The sequence below is a fragment of the Trachypithecus francoisi genome, unplaced genomic scaffold (genome assembly GCF_009764315.1).
Source record: "Trachypithecus francoisi isolate TF-2019V2 unplaced genomic scaffold, Tfra_2.0 Lachesis_group13, whole genome shotgun sequence".
Lineage (NCBI taxonomy): Eukaryota > Metazoa > Chordata > Mammalia > Primates > Cercopithecidae > Trachypithecus > Trachypithecus francoisi.
Window position 1 is genome coordinate 74362075 of NW_022681458.1, and position 18689 is coordinate 74380763.

The following is an 18689-nucleotide window of genomic DNA, read 5'->3' on the forward strand; positions in this document are numbered from 1 at the left end:
TGGTAAGAAGTCATCGGTTTCTGCATATGTGGATGTATTTCAAAGATGAATATTTTACAAAGATGAATACAATTTTTTCTGGGTTTTCAGAGTTTGAATCTAGTGAGGAAATCAGATCTGTGACAGATTATTTCAGTATATGATGATAAGAGCAGGGATAGAGAGCTGGAGGATAATGGAGTTATGGAGCCTTTCCTGGGAAGATTCAGGGTAGGAAATGGCAAAAGATAAGCTGGAGTGGTTGGCCGAGGCCAGACCATGGTGGCTCACACTGACCATGTTAAAAATTTGGACTTTATCCCAAAGTTGATGGAAACAGTTAAACAGCATTGCTCAAGGAAGTAACACACTCCAGTTCTCAATCTAGGTTCTCCAGTAACTCTGGTGAGTATGAGAAAGAGGGCTCTCAGCAGGTAAGACAGAAGGCAAGGAAACCAGATAAGATATTGCCATTGTCCAGGGCAGAGAGGAAAATTTATTAACCGCTTGCTATACATCGAGCATTATTCTAAGCACTTTACGTGTGTTAATTAATCCTCAAAACAAACCCTATCAGGTAGGCATCATTAATATCTTCATTTCCACAATGACCAATGCATGGCCTTGAGCACAAAGAGGAGGCTAAGTGAACTTCGTTCAGGAAGGTCACACAGCTGTGAGCAGGAGGAGGATTTGAACCCCGGCACCCTGGCTCAGGAATTCAGGTTCTTATACACTGTGCTGCAGTGCGTCCCATGGAGATGAGAGCCTGGAGGTTTAGGGAAAATAATGGGGTGAATCTTTTATTTTGTCCCAAACTGAGTTAGTAAGTTTTCTGTATGTGTGGCTGTATTTCAAAGAAATCTAATTAAAATAAAATGTTAATTTTATATTACTGTTCTAGCAGTATCCGTAAGAAACCTACCCTCATACCATCTCCTTCTCTCCTTACTTAGAGCTTGGATTGTCTCTTTCTTTGCAATCTCATGCTGCCTTTCTGCATCAATCTATTCAGGGTGTCTCTTTGGATAAAACAATATTTTGAAGTCATCACCTTGTCAGGTAACCCAAGACCATGCTTTTGTCTAATGTTAGAAATTTTTTACTGTTGGAAGTAGTACATTAGACTCCATGTTCATTGGTTCTCTTTTCCCCATAGCTTGTGTTTGGAAACAGCTAAAATTAAGTGAATTAACTCACTGTCACCGGAACATGGGGTTGGTGTGAAATAAGCTGGCACCTCAGGAAAAAGTGTATCTTTTGACTAATTACTCAGAATATAGACGTAGACTATAAATGTCATATATAACTTATTTTTCCAACTGTCAAAATGGGCATAATTTCTCCAATAACTTAAAACGGAACTAGTATTTAACCCAGCAATCCCATGACTTGGTGTGTATCCAAAAGAAAATAAATTGTTCTACCAAAAAGACGCACACATACGTATGTGCATCACAGCACTATTCACAATAGCAAAGACATCGAATCAACCCAGGTGCCTATCAGCAGTGGATTGGGTAAAGAAAATGTGGTACATGGACGGCACGGAATACCACCCAGCCGTGAAACAGAACGAAATCTTGACATTTGCAGCGACATGGATGCAGCTGAAGGCCATTATCCTAAGTGGATTAACACAGGGACGGAAAACCAAATCCTTCATGTTCTCACTTGTGAGAGCTAAACATTGAGTGCACATGGGTCCGAAGAAGGGGCAGACACCAGGGCCTACTTGAGGGAGGAGAGAGGGAGACAAGGGTTGGAAAAGCACTGGGTACTGTGCTCAGTACTTGGGTAACAGGATCAGTCATACCCCCAACCTCAGCATCACACAATACACCTAGGTAGTAAGCCGCACACGAACACCTGAAGCTGAAACCAAAGTTGAAATTACATTTTAAAAATGTGGAGAATTTGAATAGTGCAAGGAATGTATACAGAAAACAGTGTCTGGAGAAGGCCTGACTTAGTTTGCCGAAAAAGTGTCGGCTCTGCTGCCTTGCCTCCAGTGGATTACCCCCAGGATGATCTTCTTTCTTTCTCTGTTTAGATCAGGGAAGTACTGAGCATCAGCGTCTTTTCCATGTGGCTGTTAATGACACCGTTACAGTTTCATAAACAACAATACTTATCATACCTTAGGCTAAATGTTCTCAAAAAAAAAAAAGGAAATAGAAACTTCCAGCCCTGACAGGTATTCAAGCCTAAAGTGTGATACAGAAAAACAAAAAAATAGAAAAAAAATTCATTGTTCCCACAAAGATACCCTGTAGTGACAGGTGGGTGGGAGGAGTGTTGGTAAAGCCATAGTGACAGGGCTTGAGGGCCACAGTCCCTGAGGGCCTCAGTGCATATTGTTGGTGTCCCTGTTTGCCCAAATAACAGAGAAAGAGTGTGGGCTGGGAAGGGAGGGACTAGTTCAAAGAAGATAGCACAGTGTCTGCAGCAGAAACCAAGGGGCATGAGTTTTATTTGGGAAAACCAAGAGGGATTTGAAATGAGGCAGTGGCTACTGAGCAAGCAGGGTTCAGAAGCCCCATATTTTCCAGAAACTCGAGTGTCTTACAACACAAAGGTCAGTGTTCTCAGCACAGGTTCAGGCAGCTCTAAAGCAACAGCCAGTCCTACCCAGCCCTTCCTTCTCAGCTCACGTTCCAGGTAAGGAATATTTTTATTTTCGAAATCCAGGTGCATAGTCAGGAGATGGGAGGAAACAGTGACACCCATCTTTTTAATGAGCGTTGCTACTGGAAAAAAAATTAGCATCACCCTGAATTTTATGTGATGTCAGTTAAATTAAGGTGTTTTATAGCACTTTACAACAAATTAGAATCAACCAAATTGAAAATAAGCCTAGCAGCTGGGATAAGTAATCAGGTAAGTGGCCAGTTTTGCTATTTTTGCTTTGAGCTGAAGACAGAATTTGAATTTTTAATGTCCCAAAGGTGTGAGACTCACAATTGGGGAGCGTGGTTTCTGGGATGATTGTTGAAGATGCAGGCAGCTCCATCTTGCCCTTCAGTCTCCAACTTGCTTGACACATTCCCTGGAAATTGGCCCTCGTATATATACATGTACACTGGAGAGAGGGTTGTGAATTAGTGTAGGCTAGAGCTCTGCTTTTGACTGAACATTAGAGAGCAGACTGGAAATAGATGACCCAGAACAAGGCAGTAAATCATCCACATTAACCAAGAAACTCTAATGAAAGGACTGAAATTTATGCGAAGAATTTATGGCCACTCATGAAATCAGCCCAAATCAGAGGAACTATTAGAACACTTTTATGTTTTAAGAAAATGGGTACTGTGTTCATTTGCTGTGATTTGCATATAGTCAGAATGCCCTGACATGATAAATACTGGCTTTGGTGGACAGGATTTTACAGCAGAGCTTTGCACTCCATGAGCCAATGTTTCTTGCATAAATGCCTTGATGATTTTAGTGTCTAAAATATGTTCAGAAAATTGTTGAAAGGCCACAGGAAGCTTTGCGAGGATAACTATTCAGGAATTGGTGCCCTGGGGTATACCTGATATGTGTGTGCTTGCCTTTGTGGGCAAAAGAAAGAGGAGAAAAAGCGGAGGCAGATGGGAGGAGTGTTGGTAAAAATGAAACTGCAGATCACTCAGAATGGAAGTATTAAAAGGGCAACAAATGAAGATAAAATGATGCTTGCAATTATGGTTTATACAGAGAAATAGGCCATATTGAGTACATAATTTTTCTTTTTTCTCCTCTGCAGCTGATAGATTAAATGAAATAAACTAATCTGCAGAAAATCCATGTATCTAGGTTGTTGTCAGTCAACTTTAGAGAAAATTAAAATTTGCACAGATTTCTTACTACTTTCTACTTATACATTTTCTACTTGAAACCCTTTTCTCAACATACTTAAATGTTTACTATTGTATCTTAAACTTTTTTATCTTAAAAAATTCAGATAACTTTTCAATATCTACTGAAGCAGCAGATAATTTTACTCATAAAAAATTAAAAATGACAAACAGGACATTCTCCCATAATTTCTTCAGCAGTAACTTCTCCTTCCCTAAGCAGTAGCCCTTATTTGACTTTCAGGACTTTATACTTCAGGTGTGGATATGGAAAACGTAAGTTTTAAGTTTCCATCATCATTACCTTTTGATAATTCTGTTCATTAGCAGTACCCTGAGCCAGTGGAGTAAGCAGGAAAAGCTGACTTCTCTACTGGGGTATCAGATAGATCATTACATCGTGGAGAACAAGGACAGATCTCCAGTGAATCCAGCTAATACCGAAAACATATCTACAGCACTGAGCTCCAACCTGACAGCCTCTAGTCTAGTGCTTGACCCTGTTCAGCGAACTTGGGTATTATTCAAGGTGGCACTTCCCTGGTTTGACAGATCATTGTGCTCTGAAAGCCTTAAAACATGCGCTTGAGTTGTAGAGGTTATCCATGGTATTTTGTTGCCTTGATAAAAATGGGTTCAGAGAATTGAGTGAATTTATAGGACAGGGGTTCAAATGTGCTGACCTTCTATTTCCAGAGAAAGGTTTGTTTTTTTTGTTTTTTGTTTTTTCTCCCCACTACCTCTCCTCTTTGTTTTGTACTGCCCTCTCCTGGCTAATACATTTCTTAGTAATGAATATTTAGAGAAGCCAAGTGGCAGAAACACTGGGGGTTGCTATCATTTCTACTTTCCATTAGAAAGTAATTTCAGATTTTATTATATGAAATGCGGAGTTGACATATAGTGATTAATTCAGATGTGCATAGATACAAGATTGCTGAAATAATATCAATTGTTGTAGAAAATAGCTGTATGAGAGCAATTTGGTCATTTATATGGACTTTGCAATGTTTATGAAAGAAATGATTTTACAATTTATTGCATCATTAGTCAAATTTTCTGAGTCACTGATGTGAAAATCCAGTGTTACTGGAAATAATTTGAACACTTTCTCTCTATGTTTGTATTTTACAGTGGCTGCTAATTTACAGAAGATTGTAGATGATCCCAAAGCTTTAAAAACATTGACATTTAAGTTGGTAAGTAGAAAGTTATGGAAAGAAGGAGGTAATATTTTGCCATGCTGTGCCAGCAGGGAATAATAATCTAGTTTAATAACCTACTCTGTAATTTTGCTGCTGTTGTTTTCTTTTAGAATCAATTTTTGCATTTGGAAACATTTGACTCTGCAACATTAGGGAACGTTTTCTGACTGTAACTGGAAATTTCCTCTTCTATGAGCATAGCTTTTTCTTTTATCATCACACCTTTGACTAAGAGTGGCCATGTGAGAAACCTAGATCGTTTTGCTTACAGATTGTATCGCAACTTGACCATTAAGACAAAATTACACTGAATTCAAAGCAACACTCTTAATAAAGCTTTCCTAAGACAAAAGCCAAGTGGTTCTAACTTTTAAAAATAGAGGCTGATTGTTGTAGAAATGGTTTAGGTAATTGGAAGCAATTGTAGAACAACTTAAGGCTGGCGAGCAAAGACACAGCATTTTACTTCCACATTTCAAATCACAGTAACAGATTTTTGTAGAAAGGAGATATTTCAACAGTTATTCTGCACTAGTAGATTTTAAACTTAAGTACTAGGTGGCCACAGAGATACAGAGTACTGGACATCCTGGGTGGTCAGAAATGGAGAGAAGTCCAGATAGTCTAAAGTGACCATTTTCCAAAAAGTTTTAGCAAACAGTACATTAAGGCACATTTTAAAAATCACAAGTTAATTTTATCAAAGGCTGGTCAGAATCCCAGAAGCAATTTTAGATCTAGATGACCAACACTTTGCTGTGCACGACATATATTGATGATCTTCTTTCTATTTGTAAAATTAAATGGAAAATGTGGGTGACCAAAAACGCTAAATGATTAGTTACAGTAAATGTGAGCCTGGTGCTAATTAACTTTCTGGGTCTTGCTTCCCATCTAATTTTAGATAGCTAGGCTGTGTGATAAAAGAAAAACAAAGATTTTCACAGAGAAGATATATCTGAAGGAATTCTTTTTGCTTTGATAAGAAAGTAACATTTTATTCAGATGTAGAGTGCTAGGTTAACAAATGGGAAAATCCCTCTTCTGGTTTGAGATGACACTATCGCCTCTTAATGTGTGTGTGTGTGTGTGTGTGTGTGTGTGTTTTAATATGAGAGTATATTGATAAGAAAATGGCATCCTGTGTCAGTATTTCAAGCCAATGTATGTCCCTTTATTCATTTTTTTAATACCACCTCCAGAACATTTTCCTAGTTTCTTTTATGCAAACAGAGATAAGAGTCTGAAACTCTCATGCAGGACTTTTCTCGTTTTATTATGAAAGAGGAACAGTAACCCTGGCCCTTTCCTACTCCCGAAGATTTTGTGAAAACAGCCGCTGTACAGTCTCTAGGTAAACCATAAGAATAATGTAAAACTCTCCCCCATCTCCTAATCGGCTTATATGTTTCTTAAATTCTCTCTGGATTCTATCCTCTTCCCTGCATCTCCATTTCCTGTACCCAAGCAGGATTCTGTCATCTTCAGAAACTAATCTTCCTGCCACCAATTTGCCAACTTTTGGCTCTGTTTACCACCCTGTGGCTGTAGCCAGAGTAATCCTCCTACAACCCCAAAATGTAGTAGACACAGTGTCTCCTCTGCCCTATTGTAAACCACATACCTGGGACATGGCTAATGAAACCTGGTCTGCCCCCACCCCTCCAGCTCTCCTGCTTTACCATTATCTCTGGTAGCAGGCCCATTTCACATCTCAGGAACCCCAGGCTCTCTGGGGTTGATTTGCCCAGAATCACACCGTGATCACACAGATCCTGAGTCTGGAAGCTGCAGACTCACCCCTGGTCTAGCCTCAAAGCCCATGCTGTCAACAGCCATTCATTCTTGGAGGCAGACCCCTGCGGCCTTAGGGTTGTACCGTTTTCTGTCATTTTGTAGATTCCTCCTTTTGGATGACTGGGTACATTTACATTGGCTGGGACTGAATCTGCATTGGCTGAGACTGACTCTCCTTTGTGCCTTCAGCAGATTGAGTAATAGTGGCCTGTCAGGCACAGGAGAGTTTGAGAAACAATTCCATATATGTTTTCCTTCCCATTACAGCTTGAAAATGTAGTAGTGTGGTATTCACAGTAAATGGAAATTGATAGTTTATTCTCGCCAAAGATAAAGATGTTAAAGAAAACCAAACTCAAGAGGGACCTTATTTCTGTCACTTAACTTTCTGTCCAGCCCTTGTTAAGCCCCAGGAGGGTTTCTTTGTAGCTATCAACTGCCAGCCGGTTTAAGATCGACTTGACAGAGCTAATTTGAACTGGTTTTTGGCCTGATCTTGCATAGGACACTAACATCTCGATAAACTGCAGAGATTCAAATGCATTTACCCTCATTCATCAACTTGGTTATTTTATTCAGGAATAAAAGATCAAAGTATTTTAGCAGCGTTTTTCCTCATAAGCTGCTGCTGCGCATGGTCCCTTTATCTCTCAGCTGTTTATAATTATTTTAATCTCAGTGCCTTTCATTACTTTTTAAAGGAAAATGTCAGGGGCCTGAAAATTGTGTAAAGAACAGCAGTGTCATGATACTGTGGTTCTTTACCGCCCTGCACAGTGGTTTCACTCAGGAGCACTGGGACACTTTAAACATTAAATGCCTAAGGCCGCAGGGGTCTGCCTCCAGGAATAAATGGGTGGTGAGAGCATGGGCTTTGAGTCTAGACCAGGGGTGAGTCTGCAGCTTCCACTGTGTGATCCTGGGCAAATTAACCCCAGAGAGCCTGGGGTTCCCAACATGTGAAATGGGTCCTGTTGTAGGACCTAGTGTCTGGGTCCTGCAACAGATATTCTGATTTAATCGCTCTTGGTGCAGCCTGGGCTGTGGGAATATTAAAAGGACTTCATGGTGGTTCCAGTGTTCAGCAAACCCTGAGAAGCATTCCACAGGGAGGATAATAAGTAGGATTTCCATTGTTGGTATGGCCAGGGGCTGGGAGATCAGATTCTTCTCTTCACTTTTAACAAAGTGGTTTGGGCATAGAGGGCGTTTCAGCTCAACTGTTATGTGCTTTGAGTTTGATGTATTAGTAGTGTTTTATTGTTGTAAGCCTTGAGACAGGTCTTTATTTTTAAGCCATTTTTGAATGGACTACTGAGCAGTTTTGTAAGTAGGTGAATCTTCCTGTTTTCAATGTGGAATTTTTGAAATTGCATTAGAAAAAACATGAAATAAGATACATTTAATTTGCCCTTGAAGACAGAATACAAATTTTGAGAACATGTAATTAACATCTAATTGGTACACATTAACATGAGCATTATAGATTTTAGTTACTGAAGTTTAATAGTATTATATGTATTGCAGATAGAAATTTCATAAGCATTTTCACAGTGACTAAAAGGACTTCTTTTTAGAGGTTCTCAGCTTCTGCATAATTGGAGGCTGCATGACTAAGGCAACATTTTGCAAAGTGTAGGTAAAGTCAAGCCTGAAAGGGAGTAAAAACTCCCTAAGAGTTTTAACTTTCTCCTCCTACTGAAGGGGTAGAAAAGTGAGACAAAGATCTTCAAGGAAACTTCCAGTTCCAGAAGGTCCACGTGGCAGCTCTGTGCCTCCTACTCCCAGCCTAAAAGAGCGGCTGTCCACATGTGGCCCCCAGACTGACAGTGTCAGCATCCCTTGGGAACTGGATTACAATGTAAATTCTAGGACCCCATCTCAGGACTAAGGAATGAGAATCTCTTGGGGGGTGGGACACTGGAATCCGTGTTAACAAGCCCTCCAGGTGATTCTGACGCAGGCTAAAGTTTGAGAACCAATGCTTTAAAGGAAACTTGTAGTTTCACACTGGGAAGCACTGGGATAGACCGGTGGTTCTCAGACTCTATGGTGGGGGCCACCTCAGACTCTCCTGGTGATTCCAAAGTGCACCCGCATTTGGGGTGGAGGCATTCCTTGTCAGTGACGCCAGGCAACCATAACTTCAGCTCCTCCGTGGGGGGCAGCCACACCTGCTGTCATGGCAGGAGGGGTGAGGAGGTGGGTGTTCAGGAATCAGAATACACCCTGAGTGAGAGCGTGCATGGTGTCATACACTGTCCTACACTAGGTCATACACTAGGTCCCTGATAATGTAGACATTTTCCTTTGGTAGGGGGGCAAACTGTTACCTCTGCCTTCTTAGGGATTTTTGGCTGGGCCTGGAAGTAAACTGACATAAAACAGATTAACCGGAGAAAAGCATACATATTTGTTTAATCTAAGTTTTACATGACCTGAGAAGCCTCATAAAGAAATGAAGACCCTGTTAGAATTGAGCACACATACTGAGTTGGACAAAGCAGTAAATGATGAAAGGGGCAAGGCAGTGGGGGGCTGGGATGAGGGTTCATTGTGGAGAAGTGACTAGGAACACGAGGATGAGTTTAACAAGGTTTGTTTGTGTAGATGTCTGTCAGGGACTTCAGCTCCCCACCTCTGGTGATCAGAATATCTTTCTTCTTCCAGGTGCAGGGAGGAAACCTTCCACGTGGGAGTTTTAACTCCTGCCTTTAGGAAAGTCAGAGGGCCCTTCCTGCATCTGTTGCTGTTGTTTTTTAAAGTGTCTTTAACTCAAAACAATGAAATAGAAGAGTGGCATATTTTGGGATAGCACGTTCTGAAGCATGGGCCTCAAACTTCTGAGTTTCCCTGAGCCCTTTCTAGGTGACCCTGGATGTCAAAACTCTTTGTGACTTGCCTTTTCCACTGTGTTGGTGTAAAGCCATAGTGGGTAAAACTGGTCATGTCAGCACACATGCAGCGACATCAGACTGCACTAATAGTCATTGTGTTCCTCAAAGCCAGGCACTGTCACTCACTGTGAAAAAGCAAAGCCAGTTTCACTTGAGAATTTTCCTAACAAGGCAGGAAACATTACTGACTTCATTGAATTTCAGCTACAGGACACATCTTTTCAGTTTTCAGCGTGATGAAGTGGGAATCACTCCTTCATTATCCGGGTGTACATTGACAGTCTCCAGGAAAAGCACTTGTGAGATTGTTTGGTTTGAGCTTACGTACATACTTTTTCTTTCTTCATGAAACATCATTTTTACTTGAAAGAATAGCTGACAAACTGTGGTTATTCAGACTCGGATATTTGGCAGACTTTTTTTCAAAATGAAGAAAGTAAGACTGACACTTTAAAAAAAAAACAAAACTGATGGCCGGGCGCGGTGGCTCACGCCTTTACATTATCCCAGCAGTTTGGGAGGCTGAAACGGGCGGATCACGAGGTCAGGAGTTCGAGACCATCCTGGCTAACATGGTGAAACCTCATCTCTACTAAAAATTAAAAAAAAAAAAAAAAGAATTAGCTGGGCGTGATGGCAGGCACCTGTAGTCCCAGCTGCTCAGGAGGCTGAGGCAGGAGAATCACTTGAACCCAGGAGGCGGAGGTTGCAGTAAGTTGAGATCGCACCACTGCACTCCAGCCTGGGTGACAGAGCGAGACTCTGTCTCAAAAAATATGAATAAATAAATAAACAAATCTGACAATATTTGTTGTTGATAATAAATTCAAGCTTTCAAGCAAAAATAGGATTTTGGAAAACTTGTATTGCTACCGTAAGCTTGATGGTAATCCAGTATTTAAAGACTTTTCTGATGAGATTGGTAATGGGTGTTATTAATGAATATGATTTGTTGACATTGTATAATGAATTGTTCATATTGTATAATAAAACATGTCAACCATTTAGAAGATCTGCATAAGTCAGTGATGCTTAAAGTCATGCATGGGTAAAAGATCCACTCAAAGTGCAAGGTAGACCAATAGACTTTAAGGTAACAGGGCATGAAAATACTGTGGTTTCAGAGTGTACATTGCAACTTACATTAAAGAAACTGTCACTTGGCAAGTTCTAGTGCAGTAACAAATGATATCCACAACTATTTGGAAAAGCTATCAAAATAATCTTCCCTCTTTCATACATATTTGTATGAGGCTGGATTTTTTTTTTTGTTTTTTTCGTGTACTTCAAGGTAAACAGCATAAAACAGTAGATTGAATACAGAAGTAGGTATGAGAATCCAGCTGTCTTTTATTAAGCAAGTCATTAAAGAGGAAATGTAAAAGTCATGCCACTCTGAGTTTTCTTGCAGTGGGTAGGGGGACTGTGATTATTTTTCATAAAGATTTTATTTATGTTTGTATGTAATCAGTTTATTATTGTTAAGTTTAATGAATTAGTAAAGGAATATTTTTTAAATGTTTTAGTTTTAAGATAGTATAATTAACCTATGTAAACCTATTTTATGTTTTTAAATATACTATTTATATTATTACTTTAATATCGACATAGTTTCAAATAATATGTTTAAAATACTTTTTAAATCTCTCAGTTTTAATTTCTGAGACAGTCAGTATAACGAGAATAACCCACATAAGCAGACACTTTTTGGACTCTTCAATAATTCTTAAGAGTATCAAGAGAGTCTGAGAACCCAAAGTTTGAACATTGCTGTTTTGAAGGGTCATTGGTTCCTTTCTCTGAATTTCAGAGTCGTTTGCATATCACCCTCATTTGTGCTTTCCAGGCTGAGAGAGCCCTGGACTCAGCAGTGAGAGCCCAGGTAGCAGAGGAAGGAGGGCTGAGCGCCTTGAAGCAAACAGCCAAAGGTCTTGGCCAGGAGACAGACATTTCAGTGTAGCTGTGGGAGGCACTGAGGACCCAGGGTGGGTAGGGACTTTGTGAAGACTCCTTCTGTGATGTTCTCACCATAACCACTGGTTTATCACCTACCCTTGTAAGTTCTCATTTCCATTACACTTCACAAGAAAGGATTTAATTAATATTCTCATTTCTAGTCAGTTCAACCACTATTGGATACTGTAGTTTTATTCTAGTCATTTTAACCTCCTGATGTTCACATTGCCAAATTTCTGATGAAGCTTTGAAGTACATTGGTGTATTTTACATTTGGCAATCTGACCTTCTTGTCACCACCAGCAGCCGTAATTTGTCTTTGGATGTTTGTCAGTTGCCTGTTAATTACACAGTTGTCTGCCATTATTCAGTGGGTTGAGTAAATGATGTTAACAAGAGCTACACATGAGAGAAGGGAAGATTTAGGAACGTAGATAAAGAAACAGTGATAACACAAGGAGAAAATGGATAGGTGTGTCAGTGTGACACCACCAGAAATACCTCAGCCAAAATGCCCTCTATGCCTGTACTACTTTGTTGAAGGTGATAAGAAGAAGAGCATTTCAGACCTCATTGCCACTGTCAACACAAACAATGACAATTTTACTTCACTGAATATCTGATCTGTCAAATGAAACCAGAGATATCACTGGATAGGTACAAAGTAAATTCCTTTCTTTAAATACTGATAAATATTTTTATCCTTTAGGCTAGTGACTTTTTTACATAAGCATAACTACTTACATAGACAGAATGTTATTTTAAAGACAATCATTTGAAAATATTCAAGGTACAAACATTATAGTTAGCTACTTATTTAATAGAAAATGCTAGAGTTGATGCTGGTACACTGTGAACAGTACAGTTCAAAAAACAGTACAGTACGTAATCTAAATATATACAAGCAGTGCTAAGCAGGTTAATTGTGGTGATTGGAAAGGGCACTTTTCCATGGGAAACTAATTGTTGTAACAATAATTTAGCTGGAATTAGGCTCTGAAAAGGATTGTATGATCCTTTGGTAAATAATTGCCCATTCCCAGTCATTCATCATACTTTTTTCTCCCCTCCTTGTTGTTCTTATGTAATGTCCAATTCTGATTTATGTACTGTAGGATGAGAGGCAGCTTAGAATGGTGATCTGAGTGGGGGGAGAGAGAGAGAGAGAGAGAGTCTCTCTCTAAAAGCAAGGGGGAGAGGTCAGAAGGAAAGTGAAAATAACTTATTAATTAGGACCAGTGAGAGGTTTGAAGGGCAATGGCTTCTTTCTTTTTGAGACAGAGTCTCGCTCTGTCGCCAGGCTGGAGTGCAGTGGCACGATCTCGGCTCACTGCAAGCTCTGCCTCCCGGATTCAAGTGATTCCCCTGCCTCAGCCCTCAGCCTCCCGAGTAGCTGGCACTACAGGCATGTGCCACCAAACCTGGCTAATTTTTTATATTTTAGTAGAGACGGGGTTTCACCATGTTGGCCAGGATGGTCTCAATCTCCTGACCTCATGATCCGCCTGCCTCGGCCTCCCAGAGTACTGGGATTACAGGCCTGAGCCACGCGCCCAGCCAGGGCAATGGCTTCTTTCCAGTTCTTGCTGATTTTGAAGTAAGAAAAATAAAGTATTTGACACACCATAATTTTGGCCAATTTTAGGCAATTAATATGTCTGAAAATATTACAAACAAAATTCTTTTATAGAAAAGAATTGTTATAATACCTTTCCCTGTAAAAATTTATTCACTGGTATTTATATAGCAGTTCTCTCTAATGAGCCCATCCCAGTACTTGGTGATGACTTTTTTCTGGCAAGTTTTATAGAAGAGATGAGTTTGGTAAAAACTAAATTACTCCTGAGTGACCTGTTAGATCTCTTCTGCTTATTTTCATGTTGTTTTCAGAATGATTACTAAGGTGATTTAGTTAGAAAGTATATTTAAAATAATTTTATTTAGTTGTTGAAAAATTTGTTTGTGGTTTCTTAGCAGTGGTGTTTCATTGACTGTTCCAAAACTTCCAGCCTGGGCATGGTATTTTAATGGATGACAAATCTCTTCCCACCTCTGTTCTGTACTTCATAGCATGATATGGCCACAATGCTGACAGCACTTAGCTTCCAGGAGTCATTCAAGAGAGTGGCTGGCATCTCTCTTCTGGAAGAAATGGGACACATGGTCCCATACCAACTGTGCCTTTGCTTAGATCTGCCATCATAGGAACAAGACGTTAACAACCAGCAGCAGCAGCAGCAGCAGCAGCAAACCAGCACTGAGGCTTTCTTTTTCCCTTTCCAGGCATCTGGCTGTGATGGGTCGGAGATTCCTGACGAAGTGAAGCTGATTGGGTTTGCTCAGTTGAGTGTCAGCTGATGTATGTCCCTTGATGTCACCCTGATCTGTCATGTCCCACCCCCCACACACTCCCTTCAACCCTCCCTCTTTCTGCCCATTTCTTCCCACCCCCTCACTCCCATTTCCCAGCAAAATCAGAAGATTGTGAAGAGGCCAGCTTCAGTGAAATTGGATAAAAAAGTAATTTTTTAAAACTTACAACACTCCGAGTTCTGCTTTATTCTCTAGCAATCCACAGTACAAGAACAAGCAAATGCCACAGCTGCACGACTGTTGCTAATTTTTCCAAAGGCTATTTAATATTCTTAGCAATCAATTTGGATATCCCTTAAGTGAAAAGAATCTTAAATACACTCAGGTGGTCTTATTTATTGGCAACAAAAGGAATTTTCTATCCAGAAGCCTATTTCTCCTTTCATTGTCGTTATTTCTGTTATAATACTTTAATTGTACATCTGACAATACTGCCTCTTTTATGTTGTATTTAGAAATTAATATACTTATAAAATTAAGATTTATTAGCCAAACTTGAATTCTAGTTTTAAAACTGACTGTGAATTTTATTTTTCATATATTTATGCATTACACACCTTAGCTATAAGAAAAAAAGGGTTCTGAATATATGCTTCTTGGAGTTAATCTCGTTATTTAAACAAAAAGTTTTGGGTCTATCTTTGGAGTATTTGTAACTTCTAAATTTTGAAATGACTGAATTAGGAATTTGGATGCTTATTCTTTTAGTTTGTTTGCCTAAAAGCCAATTTACAATCTGACTGTCTCTTGGGAGAGGGAGGTGCCTTGCAAACTTTCACATTAAGAATGTGCCTGAGGCTGCTTTACTCTGGAATAGTCTCAGATCTAAAATTTCCTCTATATAAGGTGGCATATGTTACGTTTTGCTTCATTGGACCGTTTAGAATCCTACGTAAAATGTTGCCATTCTGTTAGATTGCTAACTATATACCCATCTCTGATTTGGCTCTCCTTAAGTGATAGGATTTGTTATTCTAAAGGTGATAAACTTGAAAATATCAGAATCTGAGTTTTACTTGAACTTTTGCAGAATACCCAGCTGGAGTGAAAATGTTCTGAAAGGGTTTTGTGCAATGACTAAAAGGTAAAACGCTGTTAAGGTTCAAGAATAAATACTTTCAACCCAAGTAGCCCTCTGCTTGACTATATATTATGGAACTAGTAAATGTTAGGATTTTGAAAATTGGAGTCTAATCTTTCAGGGAGGTGGGCTCCCAGGATGGTACCATTGCTCTTTCCTAGCTAACCCTAGATATGGCAGCTCTTTAATGTACTTTAAAAAGCAAATATATATTACTAAGGAAAAAAAGTTATTTATAATTGCCTTGTCATAATTGTTAAGGTGTTCTAGAGCCATTTGCATACAATTTAATGTAATTTCATTCCATTCTATTGTTTACACAACGATTACTCAAAGATGACTGCAAAGGTAAAAGGAAAATAAAAGTGTATTGCACAACGAGATTGTTTTGCATTGTTTCTTTCCTCCTTTAGATATAATCTGCATTACTGCATTGGCATATAGCACTTCCATAAAATGCCTAGTAAGAGTTAACTGGTGAAAGCGCACTAGAGGCAGAGTAAGGAGGCGTCATGCTTCCAGTACAGAATTGGGTTGACAAGTAACTTGAATTAGCATGAGGAGAGAATGAAAGGCAAACATTTCTACTCCATGTAGACAGATGGTCTTGGAATTAAAACCCCTATAGGGCTATAGGGGACAAGAGAGAGTAATTCCTTCCAGCCACTTCGTTCATTTTAGTGCTGTTAGTCCCTGAAACTCAGAGTGGTTGAATGACTTGTCCAAGGCCCTTTACAGGACTACTTGCAGAGGTAAACTTCCCAGGATCCTGGTTTCCTGACATTCAGAGCATGTTCTTTACACTCTTCTGTACAACTTGTAGGTGAAAAGACAAGACCCTCATCTTCTAAGAGGATAAAATGTACATGAATAACTGAAGGACTTTGAAACATGGAGACTAGTCAAAAATCAAAACTGGAGTCTAATCTTTCAGGGGAGTGGACTCCCAGGGTGCTGCCATTGCTCTTTCCTAGCTAACCCTAGGTGTGGTAGCTCTTTAGTGTACTTTAAAAAGCAAATATATATTACTAAGGAAGTTATTTATAACTGCCTTGTCATAATTGTTATATCGTTTAGTATCTGTATTTAAACGTGGTTACAAATATCATTTAATGTCTGTATTAAATTTCCACCCGTATTTTCATATCCATCCTAATGGCATTTGAGGTAGTTTGCATACATTCATACAATAGGATAGAGATGTAAAAATGCATAAAGAAATTAGGATGAAGGGACAATAAGAACTGGCTTACAAGATGAATTCAAGGATAAAGTTAGTATGTAAAAATCACCACGAGGGCCTACATAATTGCTAGAATACACAAATGTGGACAAGAGCTTCCTACCCACCATACTACTTTAATTCCCAACTATGCAGAGCAATCTATGAATTCAGTATAATCCTTATCAAAATTTTAAAATTGTATTACCCACAGAAATATGAAAAATAATCCTAACATTTGTATGGAACCACAAAATACCCTGAAAAACCAAAGCAATCTTGAGGAAAAAGAGCAAAACTAGAAGCATCACACTTCCTGATTTCAAATTACATTATAAAGTTATAGTAATCAAAACAGCATGGTACTGGTATAAAAACAGACCAGTAGAACAGAATAGAGTCCAGAAATAAACCCGCACATGTATGGCAATTTTTGACATGAGTGCCAAAAATATACAATGGGAAAAGGACAGTCTCTTCAGCAAATTTTGTTGGGAAAACTGTATATCCACTTGCAAAACAATGAAATTGGACCCTTATCTTACAACAGACACACAAATCAACTCAAAATGGATTAAAGACATTATAAGACATGAAACTATAAAACTTCTAGAAGAAAACAGGAAGAAATCTCCTTGGCATTGGTCTTATCAATGACTTTTTGGATATGACACCAAAGGCACAGGCAACAAAAGCAAAAATAAAGTGGGATTATATGACACTAAAAAGCTTCTGCACAGCAAAAGAAATAATAGACAAAGAGCAAAAGCAATCTATAGACTTAGGAAATATTTGTAAACCATGTATCTGATAAGGGGTTAATATCCAAAATGTAAAAAGAACTCATATAACTCAAGAGCAAACAACAACAAAACATGAAAAATAGTCAAAGGACTTGAATAGGTATTTTCCCAAAGAAGACATATAGATGGCCAATAAGCACATGAAAATGTACTCAACATCATTAATCATCAGGGAAATGCAAATCAAAACCACAATGAGGTATAATCTCACATCTGAAGATAAGTGCTGGCAAGGATGGGGAGAAAAGGGAGCACTTATGTGCCTATTGGGGGAATGTAAATTGGTACAGCCATATGGAATACAGTATGGAGGTTCCTCAAACATTAAAAATAGAACGAACATATAATCCAGCACTCCCACTTCTGGATGTATAGCCAAAGAAAATAAAAGCAGTATCTTGAAGAGATACCTGTACTCTCATGTTCATTGCAGCATTATGCACAATAGCCAAGGTAGTGGAAACAACCAAAGTGTCCATGAATGTATGAATGGATAAAGAAATTGTTGTGTTGTTTTGTTTAGAGACAGAGTCTCGCTTTGTTGCCCAGGCTGCAGTGCAATGGCATGATCACAGCTCACTGCAGCCTTGACCTCTCAGGCTCAAGCAATACTCCCACCCCAGCCTCCCAAGTAGTTGGGACTACAGGTATGTGCCACCAGGCCCAGCTAATTTTTAATTTTTTTTTTTTTTTCTTTTTTGGTGGAGACAAGGTTTCACTATGTTGCCCAGGGTGGTCCTTCAACTCTTGGGCTCAAGCGATCCTCCCACCTAAGCCTCCCAAAGTGCTGAGGCTGGCCAAGAAATTGTTTTATACACACACATACAATGGAATACTCTTCAGCCTTTAGAAAGAAGAAAATAACATCACTTGCAGTGGCATGGACGAACTTGCAGGACGTTAGGTTAAGTGAAATAAGCAGATACAGAAGAAAATTTCTGCCTGATCTCATATGTGGAATCTAAGAAAATGGTAGTTATGAGGGGCAGGAGGACAGGAGAAATGGGGAGGTGTTTATCAAAGGGTATGAAGTTTCAGTAATACAGGATGAATAAGTTCTAAAGATCCAATGTACAGCATGGGTACTATAGTTAATAATTTATACTTGAAATTTACTAAGAGAATAAATTGTAATGTTCTCACCATACACATAATGGTGACTGAAGAAATATATAGATTAATTAGCTTGACTGCAGTTCACTATATCAAAGCATCCATTTGTATACCTTAAAAATAAGCAATTTTTATTTTAAAAAGTAAAAAAGGAGAAACACTTTTTCTGGCATAAATGCCTAAAAACTCTTCTAGGAAGTAGAAGTTATGTTTTCAGAAATTATAAAATTCTCAAAACCTTCATACAATACATATACAGCAAGTTGTGAACAATTTCCTTTTATGGAACTTTCAGTAGGGGCCTAGAGTTAAACTGTATGGTGAGAAATGCAGGTCAGCAAGGAGCTGAAGAAGTATGGTCCAAGGAGTGACTCTTTTGGTCCAGAAAGATACAATCATCAAAAGTTTATAAAGGAATGGGTAG

The 18689-nt window shown here is 39.1% G+C and overlaps 1 protein-coding gene across 3 annotated transcripts in view; it reads left to right on the forward strand.

Moving 5' to 3' along the window:
- Positions 1 to 15510, forward strand: part of STK39 (serine/threonine kinase 39) — a 302652-nt gene extending 287142 nt beyond the window's left edge. For 2 of the 3 annotated variants that reach the window (XM_033231238.1, XM_033231241.1), the window contains exons 17-18: positions 4953 to 5017; positions 13957 to 15510. In XM_033231238.1, the coding sequence (XP_033087129.1) occupies positions 4953 to 5017; positions 13957 to 14031 (140 nt within the window). In that variant the 3' untranslated portion in view covers positions 14032 to 15510. Of the gene's footprint in view, positions 1 to 935; positions 1042 to 4952; positions 5018 to 13956 lie in introns of those variants that run through there. The other variant, XM_033231239.1, reaches the window with a different exon arrangement.
- Positions 15511 to 18689: the final 3179 nt, after the last annotated feature.